The following is a 13339-nucleotide window of genomic DNA, read 5'->3' as shown; positions in this document are numbered from 1 at the left end:
TTAAGTAGCTTAATTCAGTTTTCTTAGTTCAATTTAGAAGCACCATATGAATAGCAAAATCATACCTGTGACAATTTTAATCTAGCTTGACTGAAGCCATCATGGGCTGAACCTGCTGACCTTTTCCTGCGGGAGCGAACTGCCTGGAGTCGTACTGGGACCATCCATAATCTTATCCACAGTAATGTGGAAATAAGGCTCAAGCAGGGTATTAACAGAGCATGGACATCGCTAACTTGGCAGGAATTGACTGTATTAGTGACTTGGAGAGCTGGAGATGAAAGTGTGATTTAAAAACTAGCTACAGATAAAGGCACTTGGGAGTTCCATGTGTTTGGAGAACTCAATCTGGACCAGGGTTGGAGGGGAGACTGCTGAGAGGTGGTAGCTGTAGGTACCAACCATTTCTATGTAATGTGACAGCAAATAGTTCAGAGACCTGTTAAGGGAAAGACTCCTGGTGGTTAATAACAAAATCTTCCTCCAGCATATTTGCAGATCAGCAACACTGGCCGGCTGGGGAGAGCTCTATGGGCGCACTGGCTACAACTATATCTTCTCAGGTGAGTGGGGGGCCGTGTGTGGCTGGCTGCCTGGTTAGGCTGGGACAGTGTCTTAGACTCAAGACCAAGCTCTTCCTGAGAGCAGGTGCGGAGCTCTGGCATAGACCCATTTGTATCAGGCCCTGCATAATAGGGCAAAGCCTGAAATCTGTCCGTTTCCAAGCACCATACTACTGGACAGAGTGCCATACCTCATAAGAAGCAGCAGCAAAAGAACTTGAGGCTGAAGAATGAGCTATGGGAAGCGTGTAAGCAAGTAAGGCAGCCTAAAGGAGTTGCGCTACTGATCCCCAAACATTGGGGATGGGAATAATGGAAAAAAGATAAGAACTTACTATTGCTTGGCTAATCATTGGGAATCAAATCCTGCTACTGGCACGATATAGCAGATGCTAGGGAAAGCTCTTTGGGGGAGTATTGGGTGTCTGTAGTGTGGAACCTGAAGCTTGGCTTAACAAAGCACTGTGTAGCACTATTGGGGCGTCGTTTTGGCTGGCAGTCATGGGTTTGATCTACCTAGGTCCTTTGCAATGACAAAGGAAAAGTGGTCTACGTTAGAAAACGGGCTCTTCAGGAAGAGGAAATGCAGGGAAGTATTGAGAGCACCGGTGTGTAGAGAGAGGGCACCAAACCATGACCTTTTCAGGCATGTGCATGTCTTGGCAGATTGGGGACTGTGTTGGTTTATACAAGTTTCAGTTCTTAATGCCTTCCTTGCAGGGGGTTCTGACGATGCTTGGGCAGATGCAGAAGACATTTCAGAGGAAGATTCTGCACTTAGGTTTGTATGAACCACTGGGATAGAGAAAAGGGAGTTCGAACCAAAGCTGACTGGCTCAGCCACTCAGTTCTGCTCTTTCTTAGGGTGGGCTTTGGGTATAGACTTGAGACCATCACCAAGTCTTATTTCCCTTGCTTTTGAAAAGACTCTTGAATGCTAATGGCTGGCTGAACCCAGTGTAACTGAAGCCTGCTAATCTATTGCCAGAGGGAAGGTCTGGAGACAGGAATATATAAGGCCATTTAAAAAGGTGTTTGAATTACACAGACGTGTTTACTTCATCAAAAAGTAGATCTCCAGGCTGGTGAAATTGTTCTGTGTCTTATGTGTTTGCCGCAGAATGGAGTGAGATGTGGGGAAGGACCCTAAGCATGAAGTTTGCAGTATCAGTTCATCGCAGAGTCTGACCTGTGGAGACAAGGCTCGTGCTATGCGGCTTATGCCTAAAAGCGGTTCAGGAAAGAACTGTGCCAGTGTTGTGCAAAAAATCAAACTCAACTCGGTCAGTCTTCCGTGCTCATCTTGCTTTGCCTTGTTCTGTGTTGCAGGAATGCAGACTCCCAGCTGTTTGACAAGGTCAGAGGACATGACATCAAGCTGCTTCGATACCTGTCTGTCCGATATATCTGTGACCTGATGGTGGAAAACAAGAAGGTGAAGTTTGGCTTGAAGTGAGTCTGGTTTCATTTGTTTTTTCTGCAGGCTTTGGATGGCAGCTAGTAGCCCTTATTGGGCGTGCACTCAGCAGCCTGGGAGCAGTCCCTGGAAGATTCCTACAGCAGGATCAGTTAGTTAGTGCTGTAAAGAGAACCCCAAGGTTTTAGGCCGGAGAAAGCTGTATCGATGGGCAAGACAGCTGCTTTCATCTGTCTTCTGCAGTCTGAGTAGGTTTCCTCTGTAGAGCTTGCGGTGATGTGACTGTCACCCTTTCAGAAAGGGGAGAGTAAAGGAACCCTCTGCATGTGTATAGGAACAAATAGAGGTATTTATTAGAATACAAATAGAGCTACAAATAGAGCCATAGTATTTTGGGGCTGTACTTGTTTATTTGGATGTGTTGAGTAAGTTCTGCCCCTGCTCACTCCTGAGTGAAGTGATTATGCAGGGAGATGCGACAGGTAGCTTTTTGTGTGCTAGGGTCTCCATGAAAAATACTCTATAAATATCTGCTGTTTTCTTCTTGTCCTCTGCAGTGTGACGTCTTCTGAGAAGGTGGACAAAGCTCAACGTTATGCTGATTTCACGCTTCTCTCCATCCCATACCCAGGTACAGGACTGATGTCCAGAGGGACCCCCAAGGGACAGGTGACAATCCGTTTCTGGGGACTGGGAACTACCTGTGTGTGTGTGTGGTGAAATCGCTGTGGCTTGCTGAATGTTTCCTGTGCTCCCTCTGGAGAGAAGATCTTTTAAACTAAGAACAGTGCGACGAATCTGGATGCTCTGGTGCTGTGAGTCAGCATTAGGCACTCTTTGAGGTGGCAAAATAATTTCTCAGCAGTTCTAATGAAATCAAGCATGGAGAAAAAGTCCCAGAGGTAGAGCTGGGTTAACCCATCTTAACGATGGCCTTTGACGCCCCCGCAACTCCAAACTACTGCTTGATGCAAATATATATCTTGCTCTCTGTTATATAAAACCCCAGTCCTTAAAAGAATGTTTTCCAGTCCTCGTGTTCCAGAGCGCCGCTGTAAGGTATTCTCCGTGCTAGACAGAATTGTTCACCTAAGCCTGCAAGGTGCGGCTGAGATGCAGACCACTCCAGCCCGTCTCCCTGGCTATATTAGTCCCTGTGCCTAGCAACCGCTGCTGGGTCACTTGCTGCACTCTCAAAGATGAGCTGAACGTTGCTGCCTGCTGATGTCAGGCTTGGTGATGGGATTGGATGTGAGGCTGCTGTGCTTGAGATGTGTCTGCGAGAAAGGACTCTTCTTTCTCCCTTGCGCACAAAGAAAGCGAGGGGAATAAAAAAAAACAACAAACCAAACAAACAATACAACTGTTACGGGTGTTCCAAACGCAAACTTTTCCTTGATTACTAGTTGTTGTTGCCCTTAGACATATTTTCTTTTTTAAAAGAAGTGGTTTTCCTTTCATACGCAAATTAGCGACAATTCAGAGAATCTGCATCGATATTTTATCTGCTTTGCCATGCAGATTACCGAGGCGTACAGAAATAAGAGTATTACTGGTTTCTGTGCCACAGGTATACGTTGCAGCCGTGTGCCTCGTCGAACTTAGAGCATGGGAGAGGCAGCGTACACGGGTCTTCTGTGGAGTTTGTAAAGAGTGAGAAAGAAGTGATTCTGCAGAGTTGAGCTGTGGAGTTGTTACTTTATGGGGATCTGCATATTGTATGCAGTGTGCGGTGATGGCCCTTCCTCTTCTGCCATCTGGGACAGCTGCTGTCTTTTAGCAGCTTTTTACTGCCACGCTAGAGGTAAACCTTAAAAAACTGGAAACTCTCCCTGCAGATGTTGCCTGATTTCAGCAGTGCTGGTCCAGAGGGGAATGTTGTTATTCTGTTAGATCTAAGGCATACACATCTAAGGATCAGCAGTCCCTCTAGTGACTGGCCAAATGCCATCATACATTCTTATTGATGTTCCCAGGTTGGCACTGAAGAGAATTTCTATTTTGTAATTTGTCTCTAAAGTTATTCTGAGATCCTGTTGTCTTAGGTGAGCAAAGCAGTATCCGGATGTGATTGTCTCAGGTGAAAGCCTTGTGTTAAAATGGTTTATCTGTAGAAGCTTTTGTGCTCTCCAGTGCAGAAACCCTCTTCTCCATTTGACTGGTAGTTGGCATTTGTTGATGCCAATACTTATTGCCATAATCCCCAATTCTTTGCTTTAAGCCATTGTTTAATTGGAGTTAAATCTCAACTGACAGATTGCTTCCTGACACTGTAGTTTTGAGGGCTAGTCCTGTCCTTGCACAAAGATTATTTTTTTTGACATTGGAGTTTTTTGTGACTTGCAGGGTAGGAATCGCTGCCTGTGTTCAGTGCCTGGCACAGGGGTGTCTTGGTAATGTGGGCACTTTGGCACTCGTGGGCCTTACACGCTGCGTCGGGAGGTGTTTCTTGTAGCTTGCAGGCAGCTGCAGTACTAATGGTGCTGCTCGGCCGTGACTAAGTGACTGCAGTTTGCAGCAGAGACTTCAAATAGTTGTTTGAGAAGAATGGCGTCGAAGGACAAACTTCGGGAGGGGAGGGCTTGGGGGAAACCTTGGCAGTGGTTATGTACCTGCTTCCTTCAGATAGAGCAATTCGCGTGTTTGAAAGAGGAGACTGAAATGTGAGAGAAATCACAGCCGCCTCTGACAGAGCCCTTTCTTGTTACCTGCAGCAGATGCCCTGTGAAAGCTGGCTTTCCCCAGGGCTCTGCCAGCACCTCCTTTTGCTGGTTCCCTCTCACTCAGCGTGCCAGGCTGATGCCTTAGATCTGTGCAAAAGCCAGTGGCCCTGGGAAGGATAGCTCTTGTTTGGGGAAGAATGAAATCAGCCCCTCAAGCTCCCCATTTGCTCTGCGTTTGGAGTTTGCCCTTTGCTCTGTGAGTGTGTTCCCTGCTGAGTGCTCTGGGTTGTTGCTGCTGGGAGGCCGTGCTGCACACTGTACTCATGATTACTGCTTTTCTCTTCCCGCAGGCAGCAGTTTTGATTGATTTGGTGCTCTGGAGCCTGGGGCTGCCAGCACTTCCAGTCCCACGGGCACTTCAGTTGTTAGATATCAGTTAGCTGAACGGTTGTTCATTATTTCTTTTTCTTGCAGGCTGTGAATTTTTTAAGGAGTACAAAGACCGGGATTATACAGCTGAAGGTCTCATATTTAACTGGAAACAGGTACATGGATATTACAAAATGGAGAGCCGTAGGCTTTACTGGGCTTAAGTCTTGCCTCAGAGTTCCTGAGCAATGGTGTATGTGTCACGTGCTTATTTCTGTGCACAAGGAGGAAACCAACAGGGCAAACAAAGCAGATAGCGAATGTACTAGATTACTCCTTCATTGTAAAATTTGTATGTAAAATAAATGAGTCATCATCCTGAAGTCCAGGATGCTTGACCTCTCACGGGAGGTATGAGTTGCTCGTGCTTTTGAATCTGATACCTTATTGATAGCCTCTGTTCTTGGTTCTGTCTTTGTATTCTGTCTCCTGCTGAGGGAGATGGTTGAGTGGAGTAGCCCTACAGTAATTCAGAAAGTAACATGACTTTCACTGTTGGGAGCACAGAAAAGCGCCTCTTGTCCACTAGTCCTTCTAAGAGGCTATGAGTTAATCCTGGCCACTGCAGGCTTTTGCATTCAAAGATGCTTTGAGGTGCTTTCTTCTAGATATGCACTGTTTGGTATTTGTTTTTTCTGGAGCTCACTGCCTTCAAGTCACGGCTTTTCTCTGACCAATTCTGTTTGTTGGGTTTTTTTTCAGGATTATGTAGATGCTCCATTAAGTATCCCAGTCTCTCTGACCCAATCTCTGAATATCGATTGGAGCGAGTACCAGGTGAGCAAAGCAGGTGTGTCTGTGGGAGGTCAGAGATTCAGTCGGGAAGAGTCAGTAAAGATTTGAAGTCTGACTTGCTCCTGTTGCCGTAATCTGGCTCACTTCATAGCATCCCAGTGGGAGCGAGGCTGCAGACTTGATTGTTCGTAATAGCGATGGAAATCCTCTACCCAAAAACTTCCTGGCTTGGCGTGTCCCGAGGCAGCTGACTGTAATGTCAAGTCTTTTTCTGTAGCTTGCGTAAAGCTTTCAATCCATTAGGGAGATAATGTCAGTAACGAGGGGAAGGAGCGTGCCAGCAAACAGAAAGCAGTATTACTTGTTCACAGTCTTAGCGAGGCACGTGCCTGCAGTGGGCATTCTTCCTTGGCTGCGGAGAGTCTTGAGAGAGAACCTTCCCTTATGTGAGCAGTAGACAAGTGACGAGGCACCTTCTTCATGAGTGTACAAGGTACCTGTCCTGTGAGAGGAGAGCAGAAAATCATGATCGACCGTACTCTGACAGTGTCGCAAATGATAATTGAACTCTTCTGTTTGCCCAAGCTTCAAGGCTTACCTTTGTTCATACCAGGGAGCGTTGCCTTATACTGCTGATTAGTGTGCTCCATTTCACACATCAGTGGACCCAGGTTTTGTGATGATTGACTGTGCTGGAGCATGTCACGCTCCTATGCTCTGTGTCTGGAAGCACCGCACAAGTAGCAGAGCTCCCTGTGCTGGGCCAGTGTTTGTTAGTCAGTGGTGTAAATAATGTTTAAGTGCCAGCATAAGCAGAATCACGGAAAAGTAGCTTGCAGCGCTGAAGCAGAACTAATGGGACCACAGCTTGTTTATGGCTAGAAACTTGTTCACTAGAATACTGAGCAGCCAGTATTTTAAAAAGGATATTAAAAATTGAAGAGGGTGTAATAAATAGATGTAGAAATGATCTGACGACTGGAGATGGTGCTTCACTTAAAGCTGAAGTTCTCAGTCTGTTTAGCTAATCACAAAGGTGATGGAGGGTTGTCTTGATTAATGTGCGAGTACATTTGCAGGGAGAAAATACTAATTCTAAAGCACTCTTCAATCTGGGGGGAAAAAGCTGCACAGGAAGCAATGTCTGCAGTCTGAAATCAGACCTTCAAACGAGGAAAAGCGGTCTTGCGTGTTGTTTTTGAGGATGATCTGTTGGAACATGCCACTAAAGGAGCGATGAACTGTCACCCCTAGCTGAGGTGCTTTTCTGGACAGGACTGTTGCCAAATGCGAGCTTCAGGCTGTATTTGGGGCAACTGAACAAAACTTTCTGGTTTGTGATGTAGAGAGAGCAGACTGGATGACCAGATGATTCCTTCTGGCATAAGCACAAGATTGAGTTGAATCGGGCAGATAAGGGACTTTGGAAGTATGTGTTTTTCTGCCCCAGGCTAAGCGTATTCCCCATTTCCCTACTCTTTTGTTGCTGTGCAGGCTTCACGGCAGAGCAATATGTTCTTTGTCTGAGAGTAGCCTTAAGTGTGGTTACACGCACACGTGCACGCATGCAGGCGCACAGCAAGTGTTCTGTTCCTGGCGGTCAGATGTCACTTATCTCACGATGAAACGTGTGTCCCTCTCCTTGCCTTTTCCTTGCCAGTGCTATCCTACTTCCTTGAGCACGTTCTGACTCTGGTCAGAGTGCTGAAGTTCCCTGCATCTTCTCACGATGCGGCGGTCGAGAGTGGCATGCTTGAGCTTCTTCTGATGTTTTTCACCTGCATCTCTTGTGGTGCTGGAGCCCTTCTGTGTCGCTGCTGCTACTTGGGCGTTACTGCAGAAGTGCAGTGCCTGTCTGGAGCAGCCGGGAGTGGGTCACGCCTCTGCGGGCAGCCTGCTGGGGCCGTTTACGAGGGCCAGAGTGTTTTGAGCAGAGTGCCTGGGTTGTGGGAACGGGCTGCTGACCTTGGCCTGCTCACCCCATCATGCCACTTGCATCACATACACAGCTGTAACGTGGCTGCTGGGCCGTTTGGTGAAGTGCACGCGTGCCGGGGGGCTGTGGAACTGGGTCAGCGCTCAGCAGGTGTTTGCTGGCTCACGTTAGTCTCTCTGAGCATGGTCTGCTTGGAGCTTTGGGGCTGCAGGCAAGCAGGTTCTGTGCCAGCCAGGCAGACAAGAGAGATACCCTTTTATTTTTTTTTATTTTTTTTTTTTTCCCTGCCTGGATTTTTGTCCCAGAGTGCCTTTTGTAGATGATGGGGGGGATTGATTAGAACACCAAGGGACTCTGTCACTCTGAGGAATGGCCATGAGGCTATTTCTGTGTTGCTCTTCTTCTGGATAGAGAAGCCAAGAGCATGGTGGGCTCTGAACTGCAGAGCAGCCTTTTGGCGTGGGCAGACCCTTACCATCAACATTTCTCTTTCTGCAGAGCTGGGACCTTGTGCAACAGACACAGAACTACCTGAAGCTGCTGATCTCCATCATCAATAGTGACGGTAAGGCAAACTCCTTGCTCCCAGTGGTCTAACTGGAGCAGTTGCTGTCTCCAGAAGAACAGCTGATGGTATTAGTACCGCTCTTTATGGAGAGCTTCATTTCCCTCCCTTCAGAACAGGGTGATGGTCCTAGCATCTCAGGGCTCCAGCTCCCCTCTTAGAGAGGGACTTGCTGATCCCTTGCAGACCCTCTCTTCCCAAGAGTGAAGGGATATTTGAACAACTTTACCTAAAGTTTTAGTGCTTTAAAACTGAAGGGAAGAAACATTTGTTCCTCTGCTTGTTGACTCTTGCTCTTAATTTATTGGACATCTGTGGTTTATGCCCCCAATCTTACGGTGTCATTAGGTGCCTGTTTAAGAGCCCCTTTCACCCTCTGTCATCACAAACACCCCGACTCCTTGAAGGGGGTGTATTGCTTTACGTTGGCATCCTGTTCCCTCTAAGCACTGTGACTTTGTACCTACCGCTGTTGGATAGATGGAGCCATGGCAACTGCGTGGCCAACTACAGGCTCTCCTGCAGCAGTTGTGTTGGGACACACTGCGAATTTTCTGGAGAGCATAGGAGTTGTGCCCTGCGTGTGCCTCTGCTCGGCGTGTATCAGTAGGAATGTTGGTGAGACTGAAAAAGTGTTCCGTTGAAGTAGGTTTTTCTCCTACCTGAGAGAGTGGGTTGCAACTGAGTAAGTGTATGTTCTGGGTAGCAAAGTGATGTTCATGGCTAGTGACTTTGTGTCCTGAGCAGCTGTCAGGACCAGGACAGCACATCCACCAGGGCTGCTGACAACCCAGGACACTCTGAGCAATTTGTTGGCCGCAGTATTCAAGACAAAATGTTCTGGCTTCGTGGCTGAGCTCTGCTCTTGAGCCTGGGCTGTGGGGACGGAGGGTAGCTTGTCTCTACATATTTGCCATAAAGAGAAGTCATTGCTCTTGTTGTAACATCCTTTTTTTTTCCCTTCTCCTTCCTACCCCTGCCTGGAACAGATGACAGCGGGCTCCTGGTGCACTGTATATCCGGCTGGGATCGTACTCCTCTCTTCATCTCCTTATTGCGCCTCTCCTTATGGGCTGTGAGTACCTGACTGACCTGCTCTGCTTCTGGGGGAAACTGCTGGGAGGGTGAGTGACTGTGTCACCAGGAAGTGGTGCTGGAGCAGTTAATACTCCTTTTGACTATCATGGCTTCAGAGAGGGTGTGAATTGGCTTGAATGTGGAGTCCGACATGCTGTCCTGCCATCAGGCATGGTATCACAGGCAGGTGGGCATCTTAGATCACCATGATGGTTTTCAGTAGATCATGAATTCTCAAGTCCCGATCCCCAGGGCTGCTGCCTGAAGGGTGTTCTCGTTTCCTTTGCAGGATGGGCTGATTCACGCGTCCCTGGAGCCGTCTGAGATACTCTATCTGACAGTGGCCTATGACTGGTTTCTCTTTGGGTAGGCACATTAAGTTTTACTTGCATATGCTTCCCTGTGCAGCACGTGAGAAGCCTTCAGGGGGTCATCTTTGCTATTTGCTCACAACCAAAGGTGGATGTTGGGGCAGCTCCCAGTGAGCTGTGACAAGAAAGGATGACACCTTTTTTTTACCTGGAGGCTCAAGCATGTGGCTGTTCTTGACAGCTTGTGCTCCTCTGCTGATTCTGGCTTCCAGCATTTGACTGGGCTTCCCTTGCTCTCTTTCCAGGCACATGTTAGCTGATCGACTCAGTAAAGGAGAAGAGGTGAGTGTCTGGTCTGGGGCAGTGGCCGAGCACTGCTTTTTGTTCTCAGGGTACTTGTTTACAGTAGCAGCATTTGCTGCCTGCTTCTGGTAGTAGTGGTCTGGCTGAGTTCTAAAAAGATTTGTTCAGGTGCTGGAAATATGAGGTAGGAGCCTTGCTCCGTCACTTCCTAATGCATAAGTTGTGGGAATGCGTTTCTCTCAGGCTGCAGTTTGGTTGGTGGTCGTCAGTCCTGCCAATTCCCCTGCTGTGCCATTAGTCTTCAGGCCCCTGGTGAAAGGATGCTAAGACTTGCTACTCCACTCAGCAACGAGAAGGGATGCTTAAGGCATGTGACTCTTGGGAGCTTGAAAATAAAGCTGTATAGTCTTATGCGCTTGTCCTGACTGCCGGCCCTCCTGCCTGGGTGCTGCAGCTGCATGTGGCTTGCATGTCATTGCGGGCTCAGGGAGCAGCTGGTGCTGGTTCCAGTGTGTGTATTTTGGCAGGGTGTATCTGTGGGTGCACAGATGGGTCTGGGAGGCAGTTGAGATTAGTGGAACTAATTCTGTTCAAACCTTTCACTATTTAACAGCAAAAAATGATTGCTCTGACTACAGTTGCAGTTCACTGCAATATCATTTTTGGATAGAGATCAAGAGGTGGGGAGTACGTGTAACCCTGTTGCTAATCCCCTGCTCCTCAAACTCTCACCTCTAGAGAATCCCCTGCCTCTGAACAGCATCCCCCCCTGCAGAATGCAGAGCCAGGACCCTGGCCTGTTTTCCATCTCTCGGGGGTCTAGGACCACTGTATTAGTGTCGCTCCTCCCGTTCATTCCTTCCCCAGAGCTCCGCTGGTCCAATCCTGGCAGTTCTGCTCTGGTGCCTGCCTGGCCAAGGGTGGAGTCGGTAGCTGGAGCAGGACGGGGGGCCCATGGCTGCCTCTGGCCCTCCCTGCTCCCCGCTGCAGGAGAAGGGCTCAGCTCTGTGCAGGCGGATGGGGTGGCAGCAGCACAGCGAGGTGAATGCCACAGGGCATGAGCTTGGGACTGCAGTTGCTACAGGTACTGCGTGCTTACAGCTGTGATACAGCTGTGCTGCCGAGGTGGAGCATGCGGCTCTAACCCTGCTGGGTTTGCTGCTTGCCTGGGTGTATAAGGAGCTGCTGGGGACCTTCCCTTTTCCATTCTGCACAGATGGCAGAAGTACCTGCCGTGTGCTTGCGGCATGTGTGCAAGGCATTGATGAGGAGATTTGTCGTACACCTTCCTTTCTGGGCCTCCCTGTGGCAGGGAACAGAGGGTCAGTTTAATGTGTAAGAGAAGGCCCAGGATGGGATGGTGGCAGCCCATGGCATATCGGAGGCTGGTAGCTGCAGATTTCTTGCTGTCGCCTTCCTGCCAGCGCCTCCCCACCAAGACAAGAGGCTGCATGGAGACTCGGGTTCATTCCTGAACCGCTCTTCTCTCTCCCTTTGCTCAGATTTTCTTTTTCTGCTTCAATTTTCTGAAGCACATCACCTCTGAGGAGTTCTCTGCTGTGAAGTCGCAGAGGTAAGAAGCCTGTGCCTGCTGCTGCATGGGCTGCAGAGCCAGGGAGCTTGTTAGTGCTGTTCCTTTGGGGAGATGGAAGCCCTGGTGTCCTGGCCCAGTTTTCTTTAATTTATTCTGCACTCTGAAGGCTGCAAAATGGGGCCGAGGCTTGTGAGGTGCCACGTTGTGCTCTGAAAAACTGTCCATGCTGAAATGTGCTCTCCGCTTAATGACTGTCCGTGGCTGCTTTAGCACGGGTGAACCCGGAGGTGTGTGCTCTGGCTCAAGCAGGCTGCGCAGCAGGCTCCATCAGGCGCTGCTGGGGGGAGCGGGGTGGCTAGTTTTTGACAGACCGCTGAGCATTAACCCCTTCCTATTTCAGGAGGGGCAGAAAGAAGCAAAACCCACCCTGCAGGTTCTGAATAAGCACATGTGTGCCTGCAGCCTGTTGCCACCCTCTCAAAGCACAGGGGGTGTGGGCTAGGACTGTTAGGAGAGCTGGGTACCGCACACCGGCCCCATCCCCTCCCCTCTGCCCCTGGGGCACAGCGAATTCCCCGCTGCTCTGATCTGCTGCGTGCTACAGAGATCTGGCTGTGGCCAGCCTCCACGCAGCCCTGAGGGGTGGCTGAGGTAACTTTGTCTTTTCTTTCCCCAGAAGGAAGAGCTTGCCACCTGGCTTCACCCTGGAAGAGATCTGCATGCTCAGTGAGTGCTGCTGCCGAGCATCAGCACCCCTGGGTGCTGGTAACGGTTGATCGCTTGGGGGCTTGGGTTCCCAGCATCAAGGTGACTACAAATGGGTATGCTTCCCTTGGGGCCTCGCAAGAACGCGGCCCCAGGGCACGTGGGAAATGTATTTCTTAAAGGGAGAGAAAGTGAGCGAGACCAAGCTGGCCTTCAGGTAGTTCTGTTTTCTTTTCTCTAGAGCAAAGAGACCGAGGCAGCACCACAAGTCTGAGCAGTGACTTCTCCCTGGGGATGGAAAGTTCTCCTGGAGCAGCTGGGAGCTTCACTTATGAAGCAGTGGAGCTGATGCCAGCAGGAGCACAGGCTCAAGCAGCATGGTGAGGACATAACCACTCAGTGGGCTGCAGACTGAAAGGGACAGGCTCTGGGCACAGGAAAACAGATATTTCTGAAGTCCCTCGCCCTCCAGGTCGCCTCTCTGTGGCATGGGTTCCTTACTGTGGAGGGAGGAATCTGGCTGTCAGAGTTTTTGCTGCAACTCGGGCTGCAGAACTTCTGCACCAAAAATTGGAGACTTCCCCCTGTTAATGACTGTGTCAGGCTTCTGTGGGGATGCTCCCAAGTCTGTCCCCTCATGAGAGTAAAGCAGCTGTGTTTCATTTTCACCAGCTTCACTGTTAAACTTCATCCAGAAAGGATTTCATTACTTTTAAAAGATGGTTCCAAACTACCAGAAAAATGACATTTGGCATCAGCCGCCCCAGGGAAAATGGAGACAAAGTTTAGCTGCCCCGAAATGAAGCTTAATCAGTTTGTGGAAGAGATTGTACAGGGAAGTGTCTGCAGATAGTGGAAGGTGGGATGGGTGGCCAAGAATCCCCTCTAAACTTTAGCCCCTCTAACAGCGCAAGGTGTGGGAGCTGAAAGCAGGTTTCTGCCTGCAGCACTGCTTACAGATACTTCTGGGGGGAGAATATGAAATTCTTGGTGCTCCCTATTGATGGAGGGTCACACAGGACTCGCCTGGGGATGCAGGTGGCTGTCTGGAAGCGGGGAGCGGGGAAGGTGTCTGGTGACTCTGCTGCACTGGGACGGGTG

The 13339-nt window shown here is 49.2% G+C and overlaps 1 protein-coding gene across 2 annotated transcripts in view; it reads left to right on the top strand.

The window, feature by feature from the left end:
- Nucleotides 1-13339, top strand: part of MTMR14 (myotubularin related protein 14) — a 33195-nt gene that overhangs the window by 6156 nt on the left and 13700 nt on the right. For both annotated transcript variants that reach the window (XM_063347739.1, XM_063347740.1), the window contains exons 4-16: nt 488-563; nt 1284-1344; nt 1893-2015; nt 2538-2611; nt 5118-5188; nt 5775-5849; nt 8242-8308; nt 9298-9383; nt 9675-9751; nt 10002-10038; nt 11502-11572; nt 12210-12259; nt 12480-12618. In XM_063347739.1, coding sequence (XP_063203809.1) covers nt 488-563; nt 1284-1344; nt 1893-2015; nt 2538-2611; nt 5118-5188; nt 5775-5849; nt 8242-8308; nt 9298-9383; nt 9675-9751; nt 10002-10038; nt 11502-11572; nt 12210-12259; nt 12480-12618 — 1007 coding nt within the window. The remainder of the gene's footprint in view (nt 1-487; nt 564-1283; nt 1345-1892; nt 2016-2537; nt 2612-5117; nt 5189-5774; nt 5850-8241; nt 8309-9297; nt 9384-9674; nt 9752-10001; nt 10039-11501; nt 11573-12209; nt 12260-12479; nt 12619-13339) is intronic.

This window comes from Chroicocephalus ridibundus, chromosome 10 (genome assembly GCF_963924245.1).
Source record: "Chroicocephalus ridibundus chromosome 10, bChrRid1.1, whole genome shotgun sequence".
In the NCBI taxonomy this organism is placed as follows: Eukaryota; Metazoa; Chordata; class Aves; order Charadriiformes; family Laridae; genus Chroicocephalus; species Chroicocephalus ridibundus.
Note: the sequence above shows the minus strand (reverse complement) of the source record. Positions and strands in the feature narration are given on the sequence as shown.